At 38.5% G+C, this 27,995-nt stretch overlaps 1 protein-coding gene across 1 annotated transcript; it reads right to left on the reverse strand.

The window, feature by feature from the left end:
* LOC101824204 (solute carrier family 22 member 22-like) lies at positions 1 to 27,482 on the reverse strand. Its single transcript, XM_040730642.1, has 10 exons — positions 27,081 to 27,482; positions 25,319 to 25,422; positions 23,610 to 23,764; positions 22,973 to 23,141; positions 21,221 to 21,344; positions 18,694 to 18,809; positions 8,500 to 8,714; positions 5,037 to 5,145; positions 2,790 to 2,993; positions 1 to 182 (listed from the first exon to the last, which is right to left on the reverse strand). The coding sequence occupies exons 1-10, from the start codon at positions 27,480 to 27,482 to the stop codon at positions 119 to 121; spliced, it is 1,662 nt and encodes a 553-aa protein (XP_040586576.1). The 3' UTR covers positions 1 to 118.
* Between the last annotated feature and the right edge of the window lie 513 nt (positions 27,483 to 27,995).

Here is a 27,995-nt window from a genome sequence, read left to right on the forward strand (position 1 = left end):
GCATTAGGGCTGTTCAACAAGTGTATTTATGAACCTCTGTCAGTGAGTGACGTCTGGAGGGCACAGAATGGAATGAAGAGGGTTTACATTTGTGGAAATCCTGTGGGTTTCAGATTCTTTAGCACTCTGTGTGCTCCAGGAAGTCCTGCCCCTTTTTTTTACTGACACCTTTGTTCATCAGTCTGTTCCAGGAATCAAATGAATAAAAAAAGGTTAGATGAATGGACATACAAACAGACAGAAAGTTATACTACTGTGTAAGTAAAGTTTATTTGTCCTTCATAAGCTATTACACATCTCCCTCAAACATTTATTCAGACTTCCCAACATATTCTTAAGGAAACAATCTTGAATTAACATTGTCAATGTAAAGACTGCCAAGTGAAACTCTTAAGTTCTCTTGTAACTCATACAACTGATGGGGGATGTCCTTCTGTATGCATGTTCTCTTACTGGTTGATGAATAAAACACTGATTGGCTGATAGAGGCAGGCATATAGGGGGGCTAAGAGACAAGGAGAATGATCAGGAGAGAGGCAGAAAGGCTCCACGAGAGATGCCATGTAGCAAAGGAAGGAATAGCAGTCCTGGATCCTTCTCTGGTAAGATAAGACCACGTGGAAATACATAGATTAATAGAGATGTGTTAATAAGTTTTCTTGGTCTTACAAGACAGGGTTTCTCTGTATTGTTTTGGAGGCTGTCACTCCAGCCTGGCCTCGAACTCACAGAGATCCTCTTGCCTCTGCCTCCTGAGTGCTGGGATTAAAGGTGTGCGCCACCACCGCCCAGCTGAGATGTGTTAACAATTAAGAAACCCTAGCCATCGGCCAACAGATTTATAATTAATATACCATTTTTGTATGTCTATTTGGGACCAAAAGGTGGCAGCCAGACTTGGCAGGAAAGAAGATCTCTAGCAACATGCAACTTACACAGTTATTCAAAAACAGACTTTTAAAATAAAAAAAAATTCAAAAGCTTTATACCTCACTTCTATACTCATTTCTTTAGCACATCAGAAAAGTAATACTTCCCCCAAATAATACCCACTTTATTAAATAAGATTCATGTAACATGAAACACTCATGTCATGTTGGTCTGAAAACTACAATCTAAAGATCAAAGACTGTAGTGGACAGCTGGCATGTCAGCAGATCTATGCCAGCCATTATGTTGACATCTGAGACTCTGGTAAACATTGAGATGACCTTATCTGAAAACAAGTTTGTCATGTGGACATGACATTTAAGGTACTATATATAGTATTCTTAGTTTTAAGAAAGAAACATTTTTACTGATACCGAGTAAATACATATGTGAATATTGTCATGGTTAGTTTTAAGTTTTAATTGGACACAGCCAATGTTCACCTGAGAAGGGAGTCTCAGAGAAGGGATTGCCCATATCGGATTGGCCTATGGACATGTCTGTGGGGGGAGGGTGGGGTTGTTGTAGGGAGGCCCACCCCACTGTGTGCAGTATCATTCCATGGGCAGGGTCCTGGGTTGTACAAGAAAGATAGCTAAGCAAAAGCCAGAGAGCAACCCAGTAAATAGCATTCTTCCATAATTTCTGCTTCCAGTTTCTTGCCTGAGTTCTGGCTTTGACCTCCCTTAACCATGGGCTGTGATCTGAAAGTCTAAGACAAATAAGCCTCTTCATCTAAGCAGCAAAACACGTGAGTCAATGTGTTTTATCTCAATAACTTAAGTGCTTTGCTGCATCTTCCTCTGTAATCCTAAAAAGGCATCAAAGTCCAAGTTAAATGGAAACTTAACATATTGCCTGAGTGTGAGATCATTCAATAACTTACTTCAATTGTTTCACGCACAGGCTTTTCATCTATACAATAATCATAGAAGCACTGTAGACCTTAGCAGGTGTCAACGCTGATTACAAGGGGAAATACAAACTAAATTCTTCCTAAAGGCCTTTTAATTTTCCATGCGGACGAAATAGGAAATGCTTATTATATTCTTCACTGTTCACCAGGTCAACAATTGATGTTTTAGGAAAAGATTATTTCATCATGTCCTCTGGTAAATAATACATGCATAGTCTCAATTCTAAGGCCATCACCATCAAAACTTTGTGTTAAAAGCTTTAAGGATCTACAAATTATAGAAGTAATTATTTAAATTGAGGTGTAAATAACATGGCTGTTACTTTATCAGTTACGGCTATGTCACAGATACATAGGAAAACTTAAATTTGATTACTCATTTATAGTGATAATGCTTAGCATATACCATTTAAGACCACTAGGAAAAGTCAAAATGAAACAGCATTTGGTTTCAAATGATTTGGGTTCCATATCTATTCTTTTGTTAACACTCTCTGATTATGTGTTTTCACAAATTTATTTCCAACTTCATAGAATATATATATGCATATATATGTACCTAACTAGATAAATAATAGACAGATATGAAAAATGTATCCAATTGTCTAGCAAGCAATCTAGAAATTATGCATTCCAAGTCAGACATTATATGAAATGATAGATAAATAAACATTTTTTTCCAATGGCAAATGTATCAATAGGCTAGGGGATTTATTACTTAAATACATAAGCATTTACTAAAATTACTTTTGTAAAAACTAATCAAAGTTGTATATCTTATAATAAGTATTCATGTATTATCAAACATACTAGCAAAATTAACCAAAATATTCTAGTTTTAACCTTATCAAATTACAATCTATAAGTCTACCATGTAATCATAAACCATTTTAAAATTACACATCCTACCTTCCCACAAAAGTACAACAGCATAAGAGCGCACCTTTTCTCCAGATCCTTGACAGTGTCAGCAAGTGGAAGGTTTAAAGTCTCCAGCAGAAAATAGATGTTGACTGTTGCTACTATGGGTATGATGCCACAGAGAATCATAGGAAGGTGTATAAAATACTTCCTAGTAACAAGTGCTAGTGCAGACAATATTGTTGCTATTCGGGCAGCAATGTTATAAACACCAGACAGAGTTGACCTTCAAAAATAGACCAGAAATGAAAAACTTGAATCTACAAGATTAGTATTATTGTGTCATATTCAGTACAGCTATGCAAAATCACCGATGGCCAATGTAGATTTTCCCAGCATTCAGTGCTATTCATACTGCCTTGTAGAGCCCCATAAAGAGCATTATTTCCATATGGACACAGATTTCTGCTTTTCTTTGGCATATTATAAGGTGTTTAAAGCTACAGTTTTTGTTGTCCACAGAATATACAGCTTACTGTTATTTTTAGTTTGCTTGTCTTTAAAATGGGCAAAACAGATATTGTATCAATATTCATGGAGTACAATGTTAGGGTTACTTGATAAAAGTAAGATGAATTAAATTTAAATTTAAAATAAAAAAGAATAATACTTTAGTGTGTAATGTCCAGTATTTATTTATTCCTTTACTTACACTAAAAAAGAAACCCTAAAATCTATTTACATTTTAAATTTACTGCCTTCTTTCTTTTTCTTTTCAGGTAAGTTTTGCCCTAGTATATGGACTTTTGTTGAAAAATTTAGCATAGCTAGTTTAAAAGTTAGAGATTCAATACCTGACTAATGGCACTTTCCTATAGAAATTTAGATGAAATGTTTCAAAAAATGAAATCTCAAGAGTAAAGTAAACCTTCACTCTTCTTCCCAGTGTCCTTGGCCTAAGAAGGTAGCCTACACAATACCAAAACATAAACATAACACCAACCCAGCCACAAAACTTTTGTTCTACAATGATGTCCCGTCTGCAAGGTATGCAAAGGCAACAGAAGAACAAAGCTTTTGTGAGTAACCAAACAAAGCTTGATTTGATGTAAGATCCACTCCAGGAGATGGAACACAGCAAAAAAAGTTGTGATAAAATGAGTCTGATATTCTGCTATACTCATAGAGCATTACCCTCTTTAGTCATCATCAGAGAAGTTTCTTCCAGCCCCAGATGGAAACAAATACAGAGACCCACAGCCAGCCAGGCACTCCATAGAGAGAAAGAAAGAGAAACCTCGGAACATGAAAACATCTTCAAGAAAGTGCCTTCTTATTTTGTACGTAAGTGTTCCCTTGAGCCATCAGAGACGCAAAGCAGTAGGCTAAGCCACATTATTAATTTAAGAGATAGAGTAAGAAGTCAACAGCAGTCTGTGTGCTGAAAGTTGTATGTGGCCACAGTTTTCAAAGCATGCAGATGGAGAGGGACTTGAGAAAACATGACAGAATATTTTCACCAGCTAAATTACTCCTCTGACTGCTCCCAAAATGCTAACCATTCATCTCTGAATATTCTTGGTGGGGGGACACTTTCTGTTCATTTTATGTGTTAAGTTAGCTTAGGAGGGGTTGGGTTTACTTGAGATGTTTTCATGTGTATGTAATAACGCCTTGTCGCCATCACTCTCCTACGACTTCCCCTCCTCATCCCCCATCAACCTGTTCTTCCCCCAACGGTTGCCAAGCCTTCTGTGTTCGCGTCATGTGAACATCATTGCTATCTCTTTCTTCCCCCCCCACGCGTTTTCTACTTTTATGACTTAGGCATCTAAACACAGACACATCCCCACCGTCACATCACTTATATCCCGCTTGCCTTCAGACAGGTTGGGCTGGATAGTTTTGTGTCCAAATGACACAAACTACAGTCATAGGAGAGGAGGGAAACTCAATTGAGCAAATGCCTCCGTGAAATTTGGGCTATAGGTCGGGCATTGGGAGGCAGAGGCAGGCGGATCTCTGTGAATTCGAGGCCGGGCTGGACCGACAGCCTCCAAAACAATACAGAGAAACTATGTCTCATGAAAACAAACAAACAAACAAAAAAAAACAGGTCATCCAAACTAAACATCAGGATTCACTTTGGCGCTAAGCCACGCTATAAATCAAACGGACTTCACAGATAGAGCAGTAGAGCTGAGCATCTTCTCTAACGCATGACAAATGCTGGAAATGCCATTTAAAATGACACCTGCTTTTGCTCATTTAAAATTTCTAGATGCTTCCAGCGGTATTCAAAGTGAAGCATTGCAGTTCCTTTACTTACCTGAGTACTGTTGGGGTCAGCTCCTGAGTGTAGATTACACTTATGCATGTGAAAGCTGCAAAAAATCCTCTTCCCAAAAAGAAAATAATAAGGCGCAGGATATGCATCTCTGCAAACAAAGTGAAGGGGAGAAAACGATTGTTTTATCAATATTTATTGGTGTCTAAATTAAAAGAATTACAAATATCTTTTCAGAGTATTAAACACTAAGCCATTATCTGGAATCACACACTGTTTTTTTATTGAAAATATATTCTGATTATATTCCCTCCCTTAATTCCCCCTAGGTCCCCTCTACATCCCCACCCATCCAGATCCACACCCTTTCTTGTCCTCTCTCGTTAGAAACAAAATAGATGTCTGAAAAATAAGACAGGAAAAACAATAAAATAAAAACAAACCTGCATATGAGAAAAATAAACAAATCAACAAAAACTCTATTTTTAAAAAATTGAGATGTCATGCTTAAAATGAACTTGTCTCAACATAATGAAAGCCATATATGAAAATCCACTGCCAACATCACTTTCATTGATGAAATATGAAATGTTCCTCAAAGATATGGAGCAATATATGGGAGCTCCAAAAGAGTGAAAATGGAACCTACAGAATGAGAACAAACACGTATCTGACAGTTACACGATATTAAAGAACTTCTACAACTGTGCAGCAAAATTTCAAATGCCTTGGGTGAAAAATGGGCAAAGACAGCAACTGAAATAGGAACAGAATACTTAGAAACGAGAGTGGTAATAGATCATCATTCTAGGTCGATGACATCCTAAATGAATGTGTCCTGTGGAAATGAGCAGGCCATCTCAAGGACTGCCTCAGACCCATGACAAAACAGGAAAGCCTACCTCCCATGGAGGGCGAGACTCTCAGAGACAGCAAAGGCTTCCTCTAGACTGTGAGAAAATGTTGATAGTGTGTGCAGGAAGTGTCCACCATTGCTTTCTCCCTCCAAGATATGCATGGCCTGAAGACTCTCTTCTGCAGAGGGTGATCCTACAGAGGTTAGCCAAACCTACCTTCTTATTTAGCTGCACATATTTACCCTGCCTCCATGTTTGTCTGTATGTGATAACCCCACATGCTTGTCTAGCTGCATGTAATCACCCTACCTCTGTGTTATGTATGCAATAAACACAGTGAGTTCTTAAGGTGCTGCAGTTTCACCATCAAAGAGCACAGTCTACCTGATCCCAGCTTTGTGTGTGTGTGTGTGTGTGTGTGTGTGTGTGTGTGTGTCTGACTGTCTGCTTCTCTGTTATTTCTTCAATCCTGTGTCACCTCAGTCAGGTAAAGCCCCTGAAATCTGCACAAGTATATAGCAAAATTGGAAGGCCTATTTGGTAAGTAACTGCTGGGAAGAAGTTTGATCTCTGACATATGATAGTTGATAGAAATTCTTCTGTATGCATAGCACTAAAGGGACAAATAAGACATTATCTCTGGAATTAACTATGGTCTTAAATATAGCATACTCAGAGAACAAACATATACTTTTTCCCCTGTCTTGAGCATGAGAAACAATTTCTTCCTTATCTTATACATTTTACATGTGAAACACATACTAAAGTAGTTGACAGATGCAAAACATGTAAGTCTTAACTTTTACTGTTTGTCATAAAATTCCCCTCCTTGCCATTTTAAAATGCAATCTCTCTAAAATAGTTTCATAAAATATTAAGGATCTTACTTTGCATCAGTGAATCTCCAAGTCTAAGAATTGGTTTCCAGAATATTTCTTTAATGCTTACAGTTACAGTTTAAATGTGAAATGATTCCTCACAGGTTCATGTGCTTGAAGACTTGTTCCACACCTCATGGCACTGTTAAAGAAGGGTGTGGAAGCTTCAGGTGGTTGACTATGTCCCTGGAGGAAGCGCATCATTGGAGATTCGAGGTTAATAGCCCAGTCCCCTCTAGGTTTCTTACTACACTGAAATGGTAGAAGGTAAAGACTTCTAGTCACACACTTTCATGCATCAACTGGCCAACGTGTCTTCCCCACACATGTTCATGCATCAACTGGCCACCACGTCTTCCCCATCATGGTGGTGGCTATCTCAACTTGAACCATCAGAGAAAATAAACCTCTTAGTTACTTCTTGTCAGGGACTAGTCACCACCAAACATCAAAAAGGAGCTAATGGGCATTACACACCCTATTTTCTCTTTCTAAGGAAACTTCCATTCACCTGATCCTACCTGTCTCCAGTGTATACTAATCACAGCCCGTGGTTTCAACTTTACATTATTTATATAAATACTCCAACAGTGTCCAATTAGAAGCCTGCCTTTTCTATTAGTGACAAGCTTCTATAGAATACTTACTAGACTAAGATAATGATATACACATTAACCAATTCCTCCTCATCCCTTACCCCCTCATTATTTACAGGTTGTTAACACAATGACACCAATTTTCTAAACCACAGATCCTCCTTCCACTTCTTAATACATCTTTTTGTGCATTTCTTCACCAAATAAACTACTTGTTTGTAGTCACTGCCCTTCCCTCATGATATCTTCATGACAAGCATATATTGTTAATATAGACCTGTTTTTTTCATAATTGATAATACACAATGAATTCCTAGTTAAATTTGGTGTAGAGCTTGCAAATTTAAAAGACCCCATTAAGTTGTAATTCTTACTATTGAGGAACTCACAGTCTTTGAAATGTCCAATCATAGAAACATAGGACTGGTGAGAAGACTTAGCTGGTAAAGGTGCCGTCAAGCCTTAGGACCTGTTTTGGTCCCGAAGCCCCCGTAGTGGAAGGAAAGAACCAGCTACTGCAAGCTCTTCTTTGACCACTACGTGTCCACTGTGGGGCACATCATTTTCCACATAGAAATTTTTGGGCTCAGGTCCCCTCTTCCTAGTCTTAACATGGTACAAGAATTCACCATGCAATCCATACATATAATCTCTTCTGTAGTCATTTTTCTTATCCTGAAATTTACCTAGAAATAAATCTCATAAGAGAGAGTAATACATTTTGACTTTGATTGTCAACTGTCTTCTTTTGGAAATATTACTTGTAATGATTGTATCCCTTCTCCTGTCTTCATATAAATAAGTAAGTGAATGGATCTTAAAACATGAAATTTCTTTTAGAATAAATAATTAGGGAGCTGGGAAAACAGTTCAGCAGTTAGGAGAACCTACTGCTCTTGCAGAAGGCCAGAAATCTTTCCCAATACCCACATCACACACCTTATGACTGACTTCCTATAACTCCATATCTAGGCTACCCAGTGTGTCTGTCCTCCTAAGTCATCCACAGTCACCTACCTACACATTCATACGTAGCATGAACATGCGCATAAGTGCACACACATACACAACTATATAAAATAAATATTTAAACAAACGCGGTCTAGTGCTCGTCTATGCATGTATACATGGATACACATTTATAATAAGATTCTAAACACTGAGGAAATCTCACCTTCAGGAACAAATATGGTGATGATAACACAACTTCCAGTTACAAGGAGTGAAAAAGCAATTGAAAGTCGACGTCTTATGTTTCTTAATATAAAAAGTGTCAGTGATTTGCTTGATATGTCCACCACGCCTAGAAGAAACTGATTCAGGAAGATGTTCTTTCCCAAAATTTGAATATCCAGAATGATGACATAAGCACTGAACATTTCTGCAAAACTGGAAGAAAGCATATAGAGGCATTCAACCCACTGAGGCATCAAAACATTTTATTATGGTGTGTGTGTGTGTGTGTGTGTGTGTGTGTGTGAGTGTGTTTACTTGGATCATTATTTCCTTCAAAGATACAACTAGACCTAAATATTCCAAGTATTAAGTAAAATAGAGTTTTATAATATCACAGAAGCTACTTAGAAAAAAACATGAAATAACATATTGATAAAAATTATCCACAAGTTGAATATAGTTCATAGAAGTAAATTTATATTGAGAACATTCTTAACTTAGTCCACTGCTCTTCAACTGAAGTGGGATGGGATAAAAAGATGCATAATTTCTAGAAAATCATATTTGTTTGGAGTTTAACATCTTTAAGAAACATTGCCTTATAGTTTTGTTAAAATTAAAATATAATGCACTATGAAATAAGCCTCCTGAAATTTTCAAAATTGTGATAATTTTTACATTTGAAATTATTATGCTATATATATCCATTATAATGGCTATATATAATAATTAATTGTGCATAACACATACAATGTAATAGAACAAGTTAATATACATGAGCAATGGACCAATGTATGTACTGGTATACTTATTAGATCATTTAAAAATTTTAATAATAAAATTTTATGATTATAAGCTCCTTCAAAAATTAGTTTTCTGAATTCATTTTACATATAAGCTAAGAAACATAGATTTCTATCATTTCATCACATATCACACCAACTTAAATTGACTTAAATGATGTTATTTTATGCCTAGGTCTCTTTCCTGCATGTATCTCTGTATGTGCAGAGGTTGGAGAGTGTGTGTTGGATCCTCTAAAACTGGAGTTTCAGACAGTTGTTAGCTGCCATATGGGGGCTGGGAACCAAATGCTGGTCCTCTGGAAGGGTAACAAGTGTTTTCAATTAGTTACCTAAATAATCGAAAAAAGAAATATAGTCATGAGTATTAACTCAAAATGGAAGGAATAAGGATAATTTAAAAATCAATGTAGCAGTGTTTTCATTTAATATGTACTTTTTACAAGAGACTAAACCACTTCAAAAATAAGCTTGTCTCTTCATTTTTCTACTGTTTGGGAGATAGTAACTTCTTTCTTTAAAAAGCATAAAGTTGTGGTGATATTTTTTAATCATTTTTTATTTTAATTTTAAATAGCTTGTGTAGGAGGAAGTCTGATGCCGCCATTAAACATGTGACTTACTAGAGGCGCATACAGATGAGGTAATAAAAGGGCGGTTTACCACACCGCTAACCACACCCACTTTAGGCAGGACTAAAGACGTATACGGCTGGACGTGAAGATGTATACATACGTAGGCGGAACTACGTCACTAGCCAAGCCCACTTTTGGGCATGGCTAGGGGCGTTACGGGGAAGGCATAAAAGACAGCGCACAGGAAGTCTCGCTCTCTTTTCCTGGAGTTCGGCTTCCGGTCCAGTCGCTAGCTGAGATCTGCTGGGCTTCTTGGGGTTTGGTATCGTGTGAGTAATTTTCAACATAAAATACTTAGCTTCACTTTCCGTAATTGTGTGTCGCGTATCGTTACAGCGTCCGTAAAGCCAACAGTTTGGTGTCAGGAGTGGGATTGGAATCGGGACCCAGGGCTTCTCTCGGCCCGACCAGGCACACGTGGACTCTCCTTTCGCTAAGTTCCTCACTACTTCGCTCGGCAAGGCACGATTCCTGCCGCCAGGAACCAGCACCTTCTACCTGCCGGTAAGGTTAGGTATTCCAAGGTTTCTCTCGCGGCCACGTGCTGTTTTACTGGCGGCCAGCTGACTCCGGCCACGTGCTCTTTCGCTGGCAGCCTGTTGATTTCGGCCTGAATTACTCCATTGGTAACAAACGTAACTGCTTTATACAATGTCAACAGCTAACACTATGATGCAGGATGTTAAGAATTTTCTTGTTTTTTGTATGGATGGGATTTTAGAAAGGGTTGAGGACCTACCTGAAAGGTGCTTCCTACCCATGATGGTGATTATTAGCTTCATAATCAATATAATTTTGTTAATGAAATGGCTCAAAAATAGGAATAAACTTATACAGGTCATGCAGTCATCGCAGGATAGTTTTGAAATCTTAATACAAAGGATTCAGGAAATGCAAAATTCATTGCAGGAGAGTAAGAAAGGGTTGGTAGAAAATATTCAGGATATTAAAAATGATAATGTAGGTCTGACGAACAGGTTTAAAGAGACGGAACACAAAATTGAATTATTTTCAGGAAAAATGTGTTCCATAGATAGAATTGAAAAATTGGAACATAATGTGGAAATATTTAACGACAAACACGGTTCCATGTTTGATGATTTCACTAGCAAATTACAAAGACTGGAACATAAAATTGAAATGCTAGCAGAAAAGAATTGTTCCATGTCTGAGAGCAATGGTAAACTAACTGATAGAATATCATTTGTTGAAGGCAGTTTACATGCTATTGAGGTACTTGCTAAGGATGAGAATATTAGAAATTTGGAATCACATGTAAATGATGAATGTAAAAAAATGAAAGATTCCATGACATCCTTAGAAAATCATTTGTCCCAAGAACTTCAAGAGCTCAGAGAAACAATGATGAATAGACTGCAGGACTTAGAAGACGCTCAATCTGATACTTCAGAATCAGAAATACAGGCAACAGGTCAGGACAGGAGTTTCCCAAAGCTTCTCAAATGCCGGAATGATTTCCCTAAGGTTGCTATGCGTTCCCCTATGGTTTTTCCAGTATCTGTATCAGAAAAACCAGCAACGAAAAAACAATCAAATGGTCCCATTGCTTATCACTGGGAGCCTATACAGATGAAGGATCTAAAAAATATTAAGGAGGCCATTGTCATGTATGGTCTTCATTCTCCCTTTGTCAGAGAGCTCCTAACCTCATGGGCTACTGTAAATAAAGTAACCCCAAAAGACTGGGCCCAATTAGCCTCTGCAGTACTCGAAAATTCTTGCCAAATTCAATGGAGAGCTTTATGGAGGCAAGAAGCAAAAGCAATTGAGATTCAGGAATTGCAGAAGGGTCATGAAGTACCCCAAGACAAGATTCTTGGGGAGGGTCCTTACGCTGACACGCAGGTTCAATCTGCATATGACGAGCACATGTTGTCTTTGTGCCGTACAGCTGCTTTAAATGCCTTGGATAAGGTTTGTGAAACAGGAGAGATAATGCAACCCTACACCAAGGTATTACAGGGCCCAAGGGAAAGGTTCACTGAATTTTTAGAGAGATTATCCAGAGCAGTAGAGGTACAGGTAGCGAACCCAGAATCCAGGCGTCTTCTTATAGAATCTTTGGCGTATGAGAACGCGAATCCTCAATGCAGGCAGGTAATTTGGCCATTAAAAATAAGATCAGCGCCATTGGAGGAATGGGTTCTGCATACAGCGAACCTGGAATGTAAAAGTCAGGATACAGGAGCTTGGGTAGGTGAAGCTATTTCTACAGGTTTGAGGAGGCACCAGGATGCCAAATACCCTACCTGTGATGATATAGAGGCATGGGTAGGGAAGGCAATCTCAAAGAATTTAAATAGGCGTAAAGATGCAAAATGCTTTAACTGTGGTAGAATAGGACATCTTAGTAGGAACTGTAGACAACGCATTCCTAGAAATAATGCTTTTACCAGGAATATATCAAACAGAAGGCCTAAGCCTCCTGGTCTATGCAGGAGGTGTGGGAAGGGGCGCCATTGGACTGATGAATGCTTTTCCACAATAGACAGACAAGGTAGATCTTTGCAGCAGGGAAACGGGCTTCCGGGGCTCCATGGAGCCCCGAAAAGGAAGATTATCCGGTCATTCCCAGTGACAATGGAGGACAGCCTCTCCCAGGACAATTAGAAAAGGAAGATTATCCGGTCATTCCCAGTGACAGTGGAGGACAGCCTCTCCCAGGACAATTAGAAGATCCACTGCCCATTGTAAATAATACGGCACTGGATAATACATTAGCTCCAGAGGATGAATCAATTACATCAGGAGGAGATACAAAACATATATTTTGGCAAACTTCTATACAATATCATAGACCCAAACTTCCGGTTAAGGTAAATAATAGGGTGATTTACGGATTACTGGACACCGGAAGTGACGTCACTATCCTTAATCAGCAGTCCTGGCCACAAAACTGGGCTTTAAAAGAGGTTAATGTTCAATTCTTAGGGATCGGAACCCTATCTGAAGTTAAACAGAGCGTTAGATGGATTGACTTTATTGGGCCAGAAGGACAGAGAGGAAGGTTAAAGCCATACGTTGCAGATATTGCTATAAACCTCTGGGGTCGTGATCTACTCCAGCAATGGAATACGCAGATTAAAATTCCTCCTGTATCAGCTAGGAATTATAGACAAGCTCTTAGTGGTAGTAAGAATATAGTAAGACAGTACAGAAAACAGATGCCAAACGTACAGGCTGTGCAGAAGCAAGATGCTAGTGCCAAACCTACAGAGCAACCAAAAGCTCTACCATTAAAATGGCTGACAGATGAACCCGTCTGGGTGGGTCAATGGCCTATGACATCTGAGAAGTTAGAGGCTTTGGAGAAGTTAGTTCAGGAACAGCTAGATGCTGGACACATTGAGGAATCAACTAGTGCGTGGAATTCGCCTGTTTTTGTTGTCAAGAAGAAGTCTGGTAAGTGGAGAATGGTTACTGATCTTAGAGCCATCAACAAGGTAATTCAGCCTATGGGGTCTCTACAACCTGGGATGCCGTTACCTTCTCTAATTCCTAAGGATTGGCCAATTATAGTCATAGACTTAAAAGATTGTTTCTTCACCATACCGTTACAAGAAAACGACAGAGAAAAGTTTGCCTTCACAGTACCTACCTATAATAATTCCCGTCCGGTACAGAGATTCCAGTGGAAGGTACTACCTCAAGGTATGTTAAACAGTCCAACTTTGTGTCAATATTTTGTGAATAAACCTCTAGAAATAATTCGTAAAAAATTTCCACATTCGTTAATATATCATTATATGGATGACATATTATTGTCTGATTCAAATAAGGATACTTTGGAAAAGATGTTTGAGGCAGTAAAGGAAATTTTGCCTCGCTGGGGATTACAAATTGCCCCAGAAAAAATACAAAGAGGAGATTCTATTAACTATTTAGGTTATAAAATAGATGCTCAGAAAATTAGACCACAGAAAGTACAGATCAGAAGAGATCGTTACCGGACTCTTAATGATCTTCAAAAACTATTAGGAGAAATCTCTCAATTACAGACGATTATTGGTGTAGAAGGGCATGATTTAAAACACCTGAAAATGGCTTTAAAAGGAGATAAAGACCTAAACAGCCCACGAGTACTATCAGCTGAGGCTGAAAAAGAATTAGAATGGGTAGAAAAGAGAATATTAGAAGCACATGTGGACCGTGTGGATCCAAATCTGGACTGTATTCTGGTTATTTTACCATCTAGAGAATACCCCTCAGGAATATTAATGCAGAGGGATGACATCATTCTAGAATGGGTATTTCTGCCACATAAACAAAATAAAAAATTGAAAACATATATAGAAAAGATATCTGATTTGATATTAAAAGGTAAATTAAGGCTTCGTCAACTGACTGGGAAAGACCCAGCTGAAATTATTGTACCTTTAACGAATGAGGAAATTTCCTCCTTATGGAAGGATAATGAGTATTGGCAAATAGCTTGCAGTGACTTTTTGGGAAGTATTAGTAATAACTATCCCAAAACAGAGAGAATCAAATTCATAAAGAAAACAATTTGGATTCTTCCACGTATCGTGAGGCAAACACCTATTTCTGGAGTTCTTACCTTCTACACGGATGCAAACAAATCAGGTAAAGCAGGGTATAAATCAGGAAAAATAAGTAAAGTTGTTCAAAGCCCTTACAACTCCGTACAAAAGGCAGAGTTATATGCCATTCTGATGGTACTTAAAGACTTTACAGAGCCTCTCAATATAGTCACGGATTCTCAGTATGCAGAAAGAGTTGTCCTGCACATTGAGACTGCAGAATTTGTTCCTGATAATACAGAATTAACCTCATTGTTTTTACAATTGCAGGAAATCATCAGAAACAGGACTCATCCTATATATATAACACACATCAGATCCCATACAGGTCTGCCAGGTCCTCTGGCACAAGGCAATGATGAAATTGATCGTTTATTAGTAGGTAATGTGTTGGAAGCTTCAGAATTTCATAAGAAACACCATGTTAACAGCAAAGGTTTAAAGAAGGATTTTTCTATTACCTGGCAACAAGCCAAAGAAATAGTAAGAAATTGTCCCAGTTGCTCATTGTACAATCAAACTCCATTACCAGCAGGTTGTAATCCTAAAGGTGTTCACAGAAATGAACTTTTGCAAATGGATGTATTTCACTTCCCAGAATTTGGCAGTTTGAAATATGTACACCATACTATAGACACGTACTCAGGCTTCCAATGGGCTACTGCCCTCAGCTCTGAAAAAGCTGACTCTGTTATTACACACCTCTTAGAGGTAATGGCTGTTATGGGTATACCTAAAACAATAAAAACTGACAATGGTCCAGCATATGTCTCCAGTAAATTGGAACAATTCTTCAAATATTATAATATAAAACATGTAACTGGTATACCTTACAATCCCACAGGACAAGCAATAATTGAAAGGTCTAACCGAACCTTAAAGGAGATGCTTCATAAACAGCCAGGGAAAACAAAGACACCTAGACACAGGTTACACAATGCTTTACTAACGTTGAATTTTCTTAATGCTGATGAAAAAGGACAAACTGCAGCAGAAAGACACTGGACTACAGAGAAGACTTCTGAACTGAACCAACCGGTGTATTTTAAGGATGTTATGACCTCAGTCTGGAAACCAGGATATGTGTTACGTTGGGGAAGGGGTTATGCTTTTGTTTCCACAGGAGAAGAAAAGATTTGGGTTCCATCAAAATGAATTAAAATTCGATCAGAACAGAAAACATTTCAGGAGGAGGAAGATAACAGCCCATCTACAAATTCATAGTCCACCATGGGTAAAGGGACCTCCTAAAAGGAAAGAGAAGTGTTTTGTTTTTTGTATTCACAGGTAAACTCAGCAAAGAATACTGGACATATGGATTCCTGTAGAAGAATGAATAGCTACCCTGAGGACCATCAAACACACACTGTGTGGTATCAAAGTCTAAATCTCTCTATATTGCTTCTTCATAGTATCCTTTTATCTTTATTTCTTCACATACCTCAATTCCCATTCATTTAACTGAAGCTGGCTTTGGAGTTGGATTGGCTCTCCTACTCTAAACCCAAGCATGTTATTTAAATACAATTCAGAATTTCTGTATTATATCAAAGAGCCATTGATATAAGACAGAAGAAATAAAATGAGGGACTATTATCTGTGGATTTCTTTTTCTGAACAGTCTAATTTCCTCCAGGTTTTCCATCTTCCCTATTGTCACCTCTTCTGTATGCATACATATGAAAGTTAAAATATTTCTTTGTTAACATTAATGTTTGAGTTTTCCAGAGAACAAGGGATTTCCTGACAGCAATCTTCAACTGCTTCCGAAAGAGAATGAGGATCCACTTCCTTGACTTCACCTGATTCGACTGGAGGCATCCGAATTGCCCCACATCATTGACTCCACCTGACAAGCACTATCCTGAAACTGGCTTGAAACTACATCACTCGACACAACTCCAGACCAAGGAACGGAAATAGCACATCTTCTACAATCTGACCAGAGCTTCAATCAACACTAGAACCCCAGTCAGGAACTTCAATCAAGCATCTCCTGCCATACTGAGACTGTCTGATCTACTTAGATTTTATTATACTAACATTTTCTTTTCACAGGTCCCCATGAGATTATCATCGTCCCATCTCAGCAGGAAGTAGTTTTGAGAATTCCACGCCCCCTTTCCCTACTATTGATATTATAAGTTTACACCTGTTAGTGTTAGTTTTCCATTATTTTAGAGTTGGGATTGGAAGGAGGTGTTCATATTTGGGTGTTTCTTTAAGATAAGTTTAGGTTTAGATAGAATAGATGTTTGATACATTTTGTTCATGGACACAAGTTAGTTGTCCTTTTTTAGACTAAAAGGGGAATTGTAGGAGGAAGTCTGATGCCGCCATTAAACATGTGACTTACTAGAGGCGCATACAGATGAGGTAATAAAAGGGCGGTTTACCACACCGCTAACCACACCCACTTTAGGCAGGACTAAAGACGTATACGGCTGGACGTGAAGATGTATACATACGTAGGCGGAACTACGTCACTAGCCAAGCCCACTTTTGGGCATGGCTAGGGGCGTTACGGGGAAGGCATAAAAGACAGCGCACAGGAAGTCTCGCTCTCTTTTCCTGGAGTTCGGCTTCCGGTCCAGTCGCTAGCTGAGATCTGCTGGGCTTCTTGGGGTTTGGTATCGTGTGAGTAATTTTCAACATAAAATACTTAGCTTCACTTTCCGTAATTGTGTGTCGCGTATCGTTACAGCGTCCGTAAAGCCAACAAGCTTGTTTTACATGTCAATCCCAGTTCCCTTTCCCTCCCCTCCTCCCGCACTCCCCTTCCCCCCCCAGCCTCCCACCCTATTGCCAATTCCTTCCACATAGGGGATATCTAGAGTCTGTCATTTCACTCGGGGTAGGGTCCAGGCATTCCCCTAAGAGTCCAGGCTAAGAGAGCATCCCTCTTTGTGCTATGGGCACACGATGACTGTTTGTATTCCAGGGATAGACACTGATCCACTGCTCAAGGCCCCATAGGCTGCACAGGGGAGAGCTCTTGGACCCCAGACTGACAGCGGGGAGGCTAACATGGGACTGATCTGGACCCCCCCCCCCAAATGTGAGTGTCAGTAAGTTGTGGTGATATTTTGCTTGTGCAAATAAAACCTGTCTGGGGGCCAGAAAATGGAGCTTGCCACTAGCTAACCATAGAGGCCTATAGGTCTGTACAGACTGACAGGAAGTGAAGTGACTGGATAGAAACAGGAAGTGATATGGCTGGGCACAGACAGGAAGTGAGATGGCTGGGTAGAGAGGATCGAGGCAGGAAGAAACATGAACTTGCTCTCTTGTCTGCTGAGGCACTAGAAGGTAAGGTGTGACTGTGGCTTGCTCCTTCTTCCCTCTGATCTCTCAGCATTTTCCTCTATGTCTGACTCCGGGTTTTTACTATTTAGACTAATGAAGAACTCCTTTTACATAAAGTTATGGTACTTTTAACATATCTTTGAATGTTTTTGTATTACATTTCAGTTTTAGCATATATAACAGCCTGTTCGTCCAGATTATTTAATGTGTTTAGAATGTACAAATGCTAAAGAATTATGTTTCTGGAGAGTTCCTCTGATGCCTGTTCATCTATTTATCTAATACTGTGGTGAGAAGTATGAAGCTGTTTTTAGTGATGGTTTTCCGTATAGAAAAGCCTGGGCTCCAAATCTGCCTCTTGCAGCCCTTCATCTAGTCTAAGAGTTTATTGTGCAATGTGTACATGTTTAGGAGAGTCAATAATTTCTCCTGAGGTCATTCTTCTTGTCCTAAAATTTAGACTAGGAGTAAATTCACTGGAAAATAAGTGTAATTTTAACTTGGGTTGTCTTATGGAAATGTATTATCACTTGCAATGATCTGTCTGTCTCTCCACTGTTTTCATGTAATTGCCCAATGTGCTGCAAAGATGCACATTTGGAACAACCGAAGATCACAAAGGCCAAAAGTTCATGCTGCTTGGTCTTGAGCTCTTTTAATTTCGTGTTTACATTTCTACAGTCCCTGTAAATTGCAAACATCCCATGAAGCATTAATAAAAAACAAACACGATCCACATAAGTTGTTTTTATCTTTCCCCACAATATTTGTATTTTGGTCTTGAATAAAGGGAGGGATGTTTGTTTACCCCAGACATTCCTCCAAGGGTATAGCATGATGCTGAAGCAGCTGACTGTGCTAGAAGAGGAAGGGGTAAACTACTCACATTACACTGGAAAGACAAAGCACTATTTTACGAAGAGTGGGATTAATAATGATGTCCTTCATTCGGGACTGTTTGCTGGTTGAATTTCCATCTTCCTTAATTTCAGATAGCAAAGCCTTCATGAAATAAAAGATCGAGTCAAAATACTTAGGTTGAATAAAAGTTTGAAACAAATCCTCACAAATTAAACTCCATTCCTCTATGCTGTCATATACCACCAATAATTTCCTCACAAACCAGAGCAGCATGGATTATACCCAAACCATCCAAAAGGAAAGTAGGACTGGCAAAATTGTTGAAGGTGAAAGTTCTTCCCAGCAAGCCTGATGACTTATCTTCAACCCTAGTACCCACAGTTCAAGTCTAAAACTGACTGTCGCAAGTTGTCTTCTGACCTCTTGGTACTCTTCCTGGAAAGTGCACAACCCAACACATGTACACAAAATAAGAAATAAATGCAATTGATGTTTTAAAAAAATAAATAAAAAGATGGAGCTAAATTTTAAAATGTTTAAATGAACAAGCATATATTATATGTTATGAAAGGTTTCCTAATAAAAATTAAAGAAATTACTTTCTAATAATTCATGGATTATTTGTTTCTTATTAACAACTATTGGTACAGTCTGGTCTGAAACAGTTATAACTGGCTAAGTGGTGCTCAAAATGAGTGACAATTATCAAACACTACCGAAGAATCCCCACTGTACTAATTACATGTCATCAATTAATAGCTGCTTCATGGTGAATCAAGTCATGTACCTAGCTAACTAGCTACTAGAAAGATCCCAGTTAACTTTTTATTGTTTCATTCCTATTAATTTTATGTGAATTATTTGTGTGTGTGTATGTGTGTGTATTCCTGTACATATAAACACCATAAACTCAGTACCTATAACATTGTCTGGGTGCATATGACCTCAGGGATGAGTACTTGGTACTGAATATCTAATTGAGACAGGGGAATCTTCCCAAGAGGAGATCATTTCTCCATGGTACATTTTTAAAATAAAATTCTTAAAAACGACCTTTTTTGATCACCTTTTCCATTTAGAAAATGTTAAAACATGCACATAGACTGTAATGTATTACTAGGTTAAAAATCATGTTACTAAGTCTGTGCACCCTCTTCCCTTCCATGTCCAGGGTGTTGCACACACTGTGGACTTAGGAAACACCTGAACACATCCCTCTACTCACTTCCTTTCACCCTTTCAACATAATCTTAAGATAAGGCTGAGAAATCACAAATTTCAGGAATATTTTTAAAGGGCACTTGTACATCCATGTTCACTGCTGGCAAATTTTTAATATGTTCTTAATGCAGTTTCAGAGACTTCCAATACAGGATAGGCTGTGGATGTTGCCTTTGTTGCCCCTTAGAGGTTGAAGGCAATTCCATATTGCTGTAGACATCATGCATTTTGCACATAGGACTTAGTGAATCTGAACCAGAAATAACCTTAATACATCTCTAACAATTTTGGCTTAGGGAACATCAAGGAAGAGGGAGAGAGAGAAAAGATAATAAGAACCAGAGGGTCAGAAAGTCTGCTGTGCTAGTGTGTCTCATGGAAATAACAGGGGAGCATTACCCATGATACCTGAACAATATGGCTGCCTATATAAGACCAGGACTAGAACAGCATCAGTAGACACGCTGACATGTCTTTCACAAGGCCCACCAAGACAAAAAGCCTTAGGCGAGGAATTCTGAAAGTGGAAGAAATAATAATCTCCATGGAATGACTTTCCTAATGGTTATACAATACTATATGTTCATCCTTGAAATCATATACATGAAACAGTAAATAGACCGAACAGATTGTACTGATATATTCAGGTGTAAATATGTAGTAACAACAATTAAAGAAAAAAGAGACAACAAATTCAAGACAGAGTTGGATGGGATTTTCATTGGAGGAGTTGGAGGGAGGATATTGAAAGGGGAAATGATATATTTTAATTAAAAAGAATTTTTAATAAAAATCTTTTTAATATGAGCTATCTCATATTCTTCTAGTTATTGGATATGTCCTTCTGTGTATATATATATTTTTTCTTGTAGGTTGATGAATAAAACACTGATTGGCCAGTAGCCAAGCAGGAAGTATAGGTGCAGCTACCAGGACTTTGGGGGAGGACATAGAGAGTGAACCACCAGAGAGATGCTATGTAGCCACCAAAGTAGTACCAGGTTTGGGCATTATCCAGTAAGATAAGGCCATTTAGAAATGCATAGATTAATAGTTATGGGCTATTAATTAAGAAGTGCTGTCTAGTAAGAAGCCTAAGCCATCAGCCAAACAGTTTGTAATTAATATAAGCCTTTGTGTGTTTATTTGGGCCTACACATCTGTGGGACTAGGTGGGACAGAAACTCTGTCTATGAGGTAATAATAATATGTCTTTAGTGTAAGTCTATCCCAAATTCCTCTAGTTATTGGTTACGTTTATAATTTCATTGTGTTTTTATTAGTTGATAACAGTGAGAAATTTAAAGATAATAATAACATATTTCTAGTACCTCAGAAGTTAGATTATGTGCAATGTCTTTCTTTCCATTGATGGAGGCAATTCTTTGTAGTTCCTTTATTGCTTGTTCTGTTTTCCCAGTGGCCATTAGCCACCTGACTGATTCTGGCCCCCAACTGTTTAAAAGATGAATAGAAAGGAAGGTCATATTAAGGTCCAAAGACAGGTCCAAGAAAAGAAAAATCTTTCAGCTATGATCCCTTCTGCCAATACAGAACATACCAAGATTTAACCAACCTTCAATTTCTTCATGAACCCCAGTTATACAATGTTCCTAAGCCTTTTAATATGTTTTCACAGCTAGGAAAACAACAAAATTTTTATTTTTACAGAGGAGTAAAGATTCCATTATTCAAAATCCAAGTGTGTTTCATGGTATTCTAATTCAAAAAGTTCTGCTACTTCAATATGTGACGCTAAATTGAGATTCACATGTTTTAAATACAAAATGTTATCTATTCCAAATTAAAAGTACTACTAAATTTTATATTACTTATTTAAAGCAGTATCTTATGCTTTATTCCTGAGAAGGCTAATTACTGTTTGAAAAAATACAGGAATAGTCGCTGTCAGAAAAAAAACAGACTATTTTACATCTCCTTAAAAAGGGATTTAAAAAGATCTACTTTCAATCATCTCTGACCTTGGCTGCCATGTCAGTGGATTCTTCCTGTGGCTTGAATCAAACGAAAAGCCAAGTGATACAGAAGATGAAATTTTGAGCCACCATTCACTTAATTTTATAAATTTTACTGATTTTTTTCTCTAAGTCTTCTAAACTTATTTTTCTCTGAATATAGTATCTAAAATGGCACAAAATAAATACGTGAATGGCAAAACGTTCCTCAGTAGACGCAGCAAGGCCACCAAGCGTTACAGCCATTGGAGTCTAACTGTGCAGTGCATGTGTCAAAGCACACATACTAGAGTCTAACGGTGCAGTGCGTGTGTCAAAGCGAACATACCAGAGTCTAACTGTGCAGTGTGTGTGTCAAAGCGAACATACCAGAGTCTAACTGTGCAGTGCGTGTGTCAAAGCGAACATACCAGAGTCTAACTGTGCAGTGCATGTGTCAAAGCGAACATACCAGAGTCTAACTGTGCGGTGCGTGTGTCAAAACGCACATACCAGAGTGTAAATGTGCGGTGCGTGTGTCAAAACGCACATACCAGAGTGTAAATGTGCGGTGCGTGTGTCAAAACGCACATACCAGAGTGTAAATGTGCGGTGCGTGTGTCAAAGTGCACATAGCAGAGTCTAACGGTGCAGTGCGTGTGTCAAAGCGCACATACCAGAGTCTAACTGTGCAGTGCGTGTGTTAAAGCGCACATAGCAGAGTCTAACGGTGCAGTGCGTGTGTCAAAGCGCACATAGCAGAGTCTAACTGTGCGGTGCGTGTGTCAAAGCGCACATAGCAGAGTCTAACTGTGCGGTGAGTGTGTCAAAGTGCACATACCAGAGTCTAACTGTGCAGTGCGTGTGTTAAAGCGCACATAGCAGAGTCTAACTGTGCGGTGCGTGTGTCAAAGTGCACATAGCAGAGTCTAACGGTGCAGTGCGTGTGTCAAAGAGCACATAGTAGAGTCTAACTGTGCGGTGCGTGTGTCAAAGTGCACATAGCAGAGTCTAACGGTGCGGTGCGTGTGTCAAAGCGCACATAGCAGAGTCTAACTGTGCGGTGCGTGTGTCAAAGTGCACATAGCAGAGTCTAACGGTGCAGTGCGTGTGTCAAAGCGCACATACCAGAACACGACGAAAAGAGCGAAGTGAGGCAAGGCCACGGCGAGTTGCAGCATGTGCCAGTCTGAAAGAACATACGCGAATCCCCCAAACATGGCCTGGCCGACGCTAAAGGCTAGCCCATTGAGCGTTACGATTGAGCTGTGCCACTGTGATGAGGTTTCTTCTAAAACTAAAAGAAGAAACAACAGTTTGCTGCTTTAGTGTGTTAATCCACATGTCCAATAGTCTCATGGGGAGGGAAGGGTTTCTTTCATCTTAGAGTTTATGGGCAGTCGCGAAGGGAAGTGGAGGCAGGAACCAAACAGAGGCCATGGAGCAGGACTTCTTACTAGTTGACTCCCCTCGCCTTGCTCAGCCTGTCGTCTTGAATAACCCAGGACTACCTACTCCATGGCAGTAGGACCACTCACAGTAGGCTAGGCCTTCCTAGTTCATCAATTGATCATTAATCAAGAAAATGTCCCTCATACTTGCCTGCAGTCTGTTCTGATGGGGGCATTTCAGCTGAGGTCCCCTCTTACCGTAAGAGTCTTGTGTCAATATGGCAAAGCCAACCAGCTCATTATCCAACAGAATTTAATAAAGATGACTTCAAGAACAAAAGGCAATGCATATGTACAGAGCAGGGCAAACTTACCAAGGATAAGAGAGTTGAGTAGAATATTACTTATGGAGGCAGACAACAGGGTTCTTAAAACACAGTAAAGGGTGAAATTTGGGGCAAAGGCACAGCAGGAGCCCAAAATCCCATAGAGCAAGCAAGAATACACCAATGTTGGTTTCCTTCCAAACCTATAGTAACAGTAGTTAAAGTAGTGAAAACTCCGACATTTGATCATTTACACATCATTAGCACATTCTGAGAGCCTATACCACCATAAAAAAAAAACTAAGTCACATATCTTTACATAAATATCACCATATAGTCACTGTCATTATGTATCTAATAAGGCACATTTCTCTATTTCTTATTTTGGTCAGCACACCAAGTATATTCTAAGTTCTTTAAACAATTATATTTATTTGTGTGTGTGTGTGTGTGTGTGTGTGTGTGTGTGTGTGTGAGATCATTGCAGGTACCCATGGAGACAAGAATAGGGCATCTGAAATGAAGTGTGATCCTCTGAAATATCAGCAAACACACACTTACCTACTAAGCCATCTCTCTAGCCTCACCTATTTTGCTACCATTTCTTCTTTCTTGCAAAGAATGTTCACACATACTAATTGAATTCTAACCTTCCTTATAACATGAAAAATAAAAGACCCAGAGGCAAATAATTGGGGTTCAAGCTTCATGCTGAAGATCAAAGAAGCAAAGCAGACAAGGCGGTAGATCTTAACCTCTACCCAGCTGAAATGGCAACCCTGTCTCCGTGAATCCTGAGACAAAAGCTTTTGGTTCCCGTCTCCCCCTCCTTTTATTCATTTCTCTGCCCAGCCATATCACTCCTGTCTCCAGCTCCCAAGTACTGGGATCAAAGATATGAGCTCTGTTACTCTTCTAGACTAATTCAATCTCATGTAGTCCTGGGTGGCCTTGAACTCACAGAGATCCGTCTGCCTTTGTCCTCTGAGACCTGGGTAACTAGTATGACGGCTTTGCTATTTTTATTTCCAGTGGCTTTAATAAATTATAAACAACACATCACCATACTTCCTCATTAATATTAATAACTAACATAAGTTAACAACACTAAATTATTCTAAACCCATTTGTTTCAAAGTCTTCCCCATTATTCATCTAGTTGATAAGTATTTATCTAAACTGTTCTTTAGTCTACATTTTTCTTTCTAGAAATTTTTCTGAGCAGTTAGCATACTCAAATGTTTTAGCATCCAGCCATACACTTTCATATAGACTTCAAGCAAGTTAATTTTCATTAATGAGTACTTTAAGCACACTATATAATTTTTAAATGTGAAAATGCACATAGCTTTTTAGCTGCTACAATTTTCTGGCCATCCTGTACACCAAGCTTATGAAGAAAATGACAATTCAGTTCTTATAAATGCAGCTTCCTATCTTTTTATATCATTACTAAATCTCTGCTATTTTTTCATTAATCATGTTTTCTATCTGACATTTTGTCACACTTTTGCTCCCTTACATTGTTCCATCTACCACCTGTCAATTATTTATTGGTCAGTTCAATGTTCACATTTATTGGGAGCCTGAAATATTGATTGTAATCTTCCAAAGCTTTTTTATGTCTTTGAAACATACCCATCATATATACTGTATTCAGTCTGCCTAGATTCTTTCAGTGATCATAATTTTAATAAAATATATAGTCTGTCATATCAGTTTTATAAATGGTCTTTGTCAAAAAAAAAGAAACTTACCTGTCAGAAAAAATGCCACACACAAAACCAGACATCACATGCCCTGCCATAATGAAGGCTTGGGCATAGTATTTGAACGACTGAAAATCGCATACTAAATCCCACTGTAAAAGATTGAATAAAAAACATCATGATGTGAATAATTATATATAGTATTTGAAAAGAAGCCTCAATTATAACCAAATAGTATGCTTGATGGATAATGAAGAAGTCTATAATTAATTTTTAACACTGACACTGTTTACTTCCTTGTTGACTTATATTAGACTTGTCATTGGCCCTAGAGGAGAGCCTACTTAATATAGGTCAAAAGTTCAGGGTTAAGGTGGTCATAGGCCATATGGCAGAACCTGTTATTATTACTTTACTCAATGATAATAATGTCAAATTGCCTTCTTGTTGTGATTTGAATGAGTCCGAAGACTCCCATGCTTGAATATTTGGTTCTGAGTCAGTGGAAAGGTTTAGGAAGGATGAGGAGGTGTGGCCTTGTGGGAGGACTTATGGCACTGGGAGTGGAAATTGAGGTTTCAAAAGAACCATGAAATTGCCAATTCTTTTTCTCTGCCTCATGGCTGTGGATCAAGATGTGAACTCTCAAATGTTCCTTCACCTCTCCATTATGAACTCAAACCCTCTGAAACTATAAGCCAAATTAAACTTTCTTTTATAAATTTATCACATCAAAAGAATAAACTAAAACTCATCTAAATATTTCTGTGTACACCTATAGACCTAACTGTTCTTGATATTGCCCCAGGAAGCTTCTTGAAGCAGTAAGCAGCAGCAATTGGAGAGACACACAATTAGTCAATAGTTTAGAAAAGAAGACTGATTGTTCAACCCTAAATATAACGTATTTACATCTCTGCTAACCACTGCATGCCCCCAAAGCTTCAGGGGAAACTCTATATTCTGAACGTGTCACAGCTATCCAATTCATGAAGTCACAGCAGCTGTGATTACCTACTCAAGATTTGTAAAATACCAAGCCAACACACATTCTAGCATATATATGGATGGTAACTTCCAGAACCCACCTCTTAAAGATGTTTTAGTTCTGAGAACTTCTGCTTGTGTTTTATAAATGTTATTCATTGCCATCCTTGGAAATCACTCTAAATAGTTGTTTGCTTTTGTGGAAAATTAGAATTTCTTTTTTTTTTTATGAGACAGTGTTTCTCTGTATTGTTTTGGAGGCTGTCGGTCCAGCCTGGCCTCGAATTCACAGAGATCCGCCTGCCTCTGCCTCCCGAGTGCTGGGATTAAAGGCATGCGCCACCACCGCCTGGCTGAAAATTAGAATTTCTAATGATTGTTTTCAGACAATGCCATTAACCAGAAATTTCCCTAAAAGCATGATATAAAATAACACTGCCTAACAGTAAACACTACATTTAAATTATTCACCCAAATAAGCCAAGTCCTGAAGATACACTACTAATCATATATCTGAATGCAATCAACACATCCAGTTAAAAACTTGGTAGAATGATGGTGTTATATGGGGGAAATCCATATGAAGTACAAATAAAGGGATTATAAATATGTGTCAATGATCAAAGTTTGCAAATCTTAACTTTGAAAATGTATCTCTCTTTCAAGGTTGCATGAACACACACACACACACACACACACACACACACCTTCTCATCCCCTTCCAAGGTCTCGATATTTTCTGAAAACTGTCTCACATCTCTGTATTCGGTGCCAGGGCTCCATAGTCAATTCGCTAGACATCACTAGATGTAAAATATCTTACCTCTGTAACGATGGTAGAAGTAAAAACACTGTGATCATATGTCCATCCATCCAGGCACGGCTCAGTCTCAAGCTCCGTGTCATTAGAAATTGATACATTGGAATCTATGAATTGCCACTGGGTGTACCGGAAGCGTCGGCATTGCTCAGGTTTCTGGTTTGGACCCATTGGGATAGAGACCTTCAGTAGAACCTCAGTAGTTAAGTTCATAGTGATGTTAATTTCAGATCTGGGATAGTCAAGAAGTTTTACATTGCAGTGATGGGCAGGGGTGGCTGCTGTAAAATTCTCCATGATGTCATGAGAGGATGACAGCAAAGAAAAAATGATGAAAAAGGCAATCCTCAAAATCTGGAATCTTCCACTGTCGCCCACATGGTGTAAAATTTCATCAAAGGCCATGGCTATTCTGCAAAAGCCAGCTGTAGAATAATAGGCATTGTGATATAGAAAACACAAATTCAAAATCGAAACTTAATTGATTTTAAGATATATATTTTTACTCTTCTGGGCCAGAAATTCAGAAATTTCAAATAGTCATTCTTTTCTCAACAAAACACAATATTAAAATGTAATAAACCAGCTGGGTGGCTTTCACAACATTGACAGCCGTTGACTTATTACACGATGACAGAGAATTCAAATAAAAGTGTCCCTGATGTGGCAACTGTATTGGATTAATACCAGTTTATAAATATACTTAACTTGTAACTTGTTGTATTATGCTCAGTTCTTGATAGTTTTAAAGGATACTAATAACTATTATACTTATAGCTACTCTGCTCCCATGAGTCTAAGCCTTCTTTATAGGACAGGGAGGCTACACTATGTCTCAAAAATATGGCAGTCTATACAACATCTGAAAAATGACAATATCAGTTACCATACCAATATGGATGGTGGAAATTTTGCAAG

The sequence above is a fragment of the Mesocricetus auratus genome, unplaced genomic scaffold, assembly GCF_017639785.1.
Source record: "Mesocricetus auratus isolate SY011 unplaced genomic scaffold, BCM_Maur_2.0 Super-Scaffold_100023, whole genome shotgun sequence".
Classification (NCBI taxonomy): Eukaryota; Metazoa; Chordata; class Mammalia; order Rodentia; family Cricetidae; genus Mesocricetus; species Mesocricetus auratus.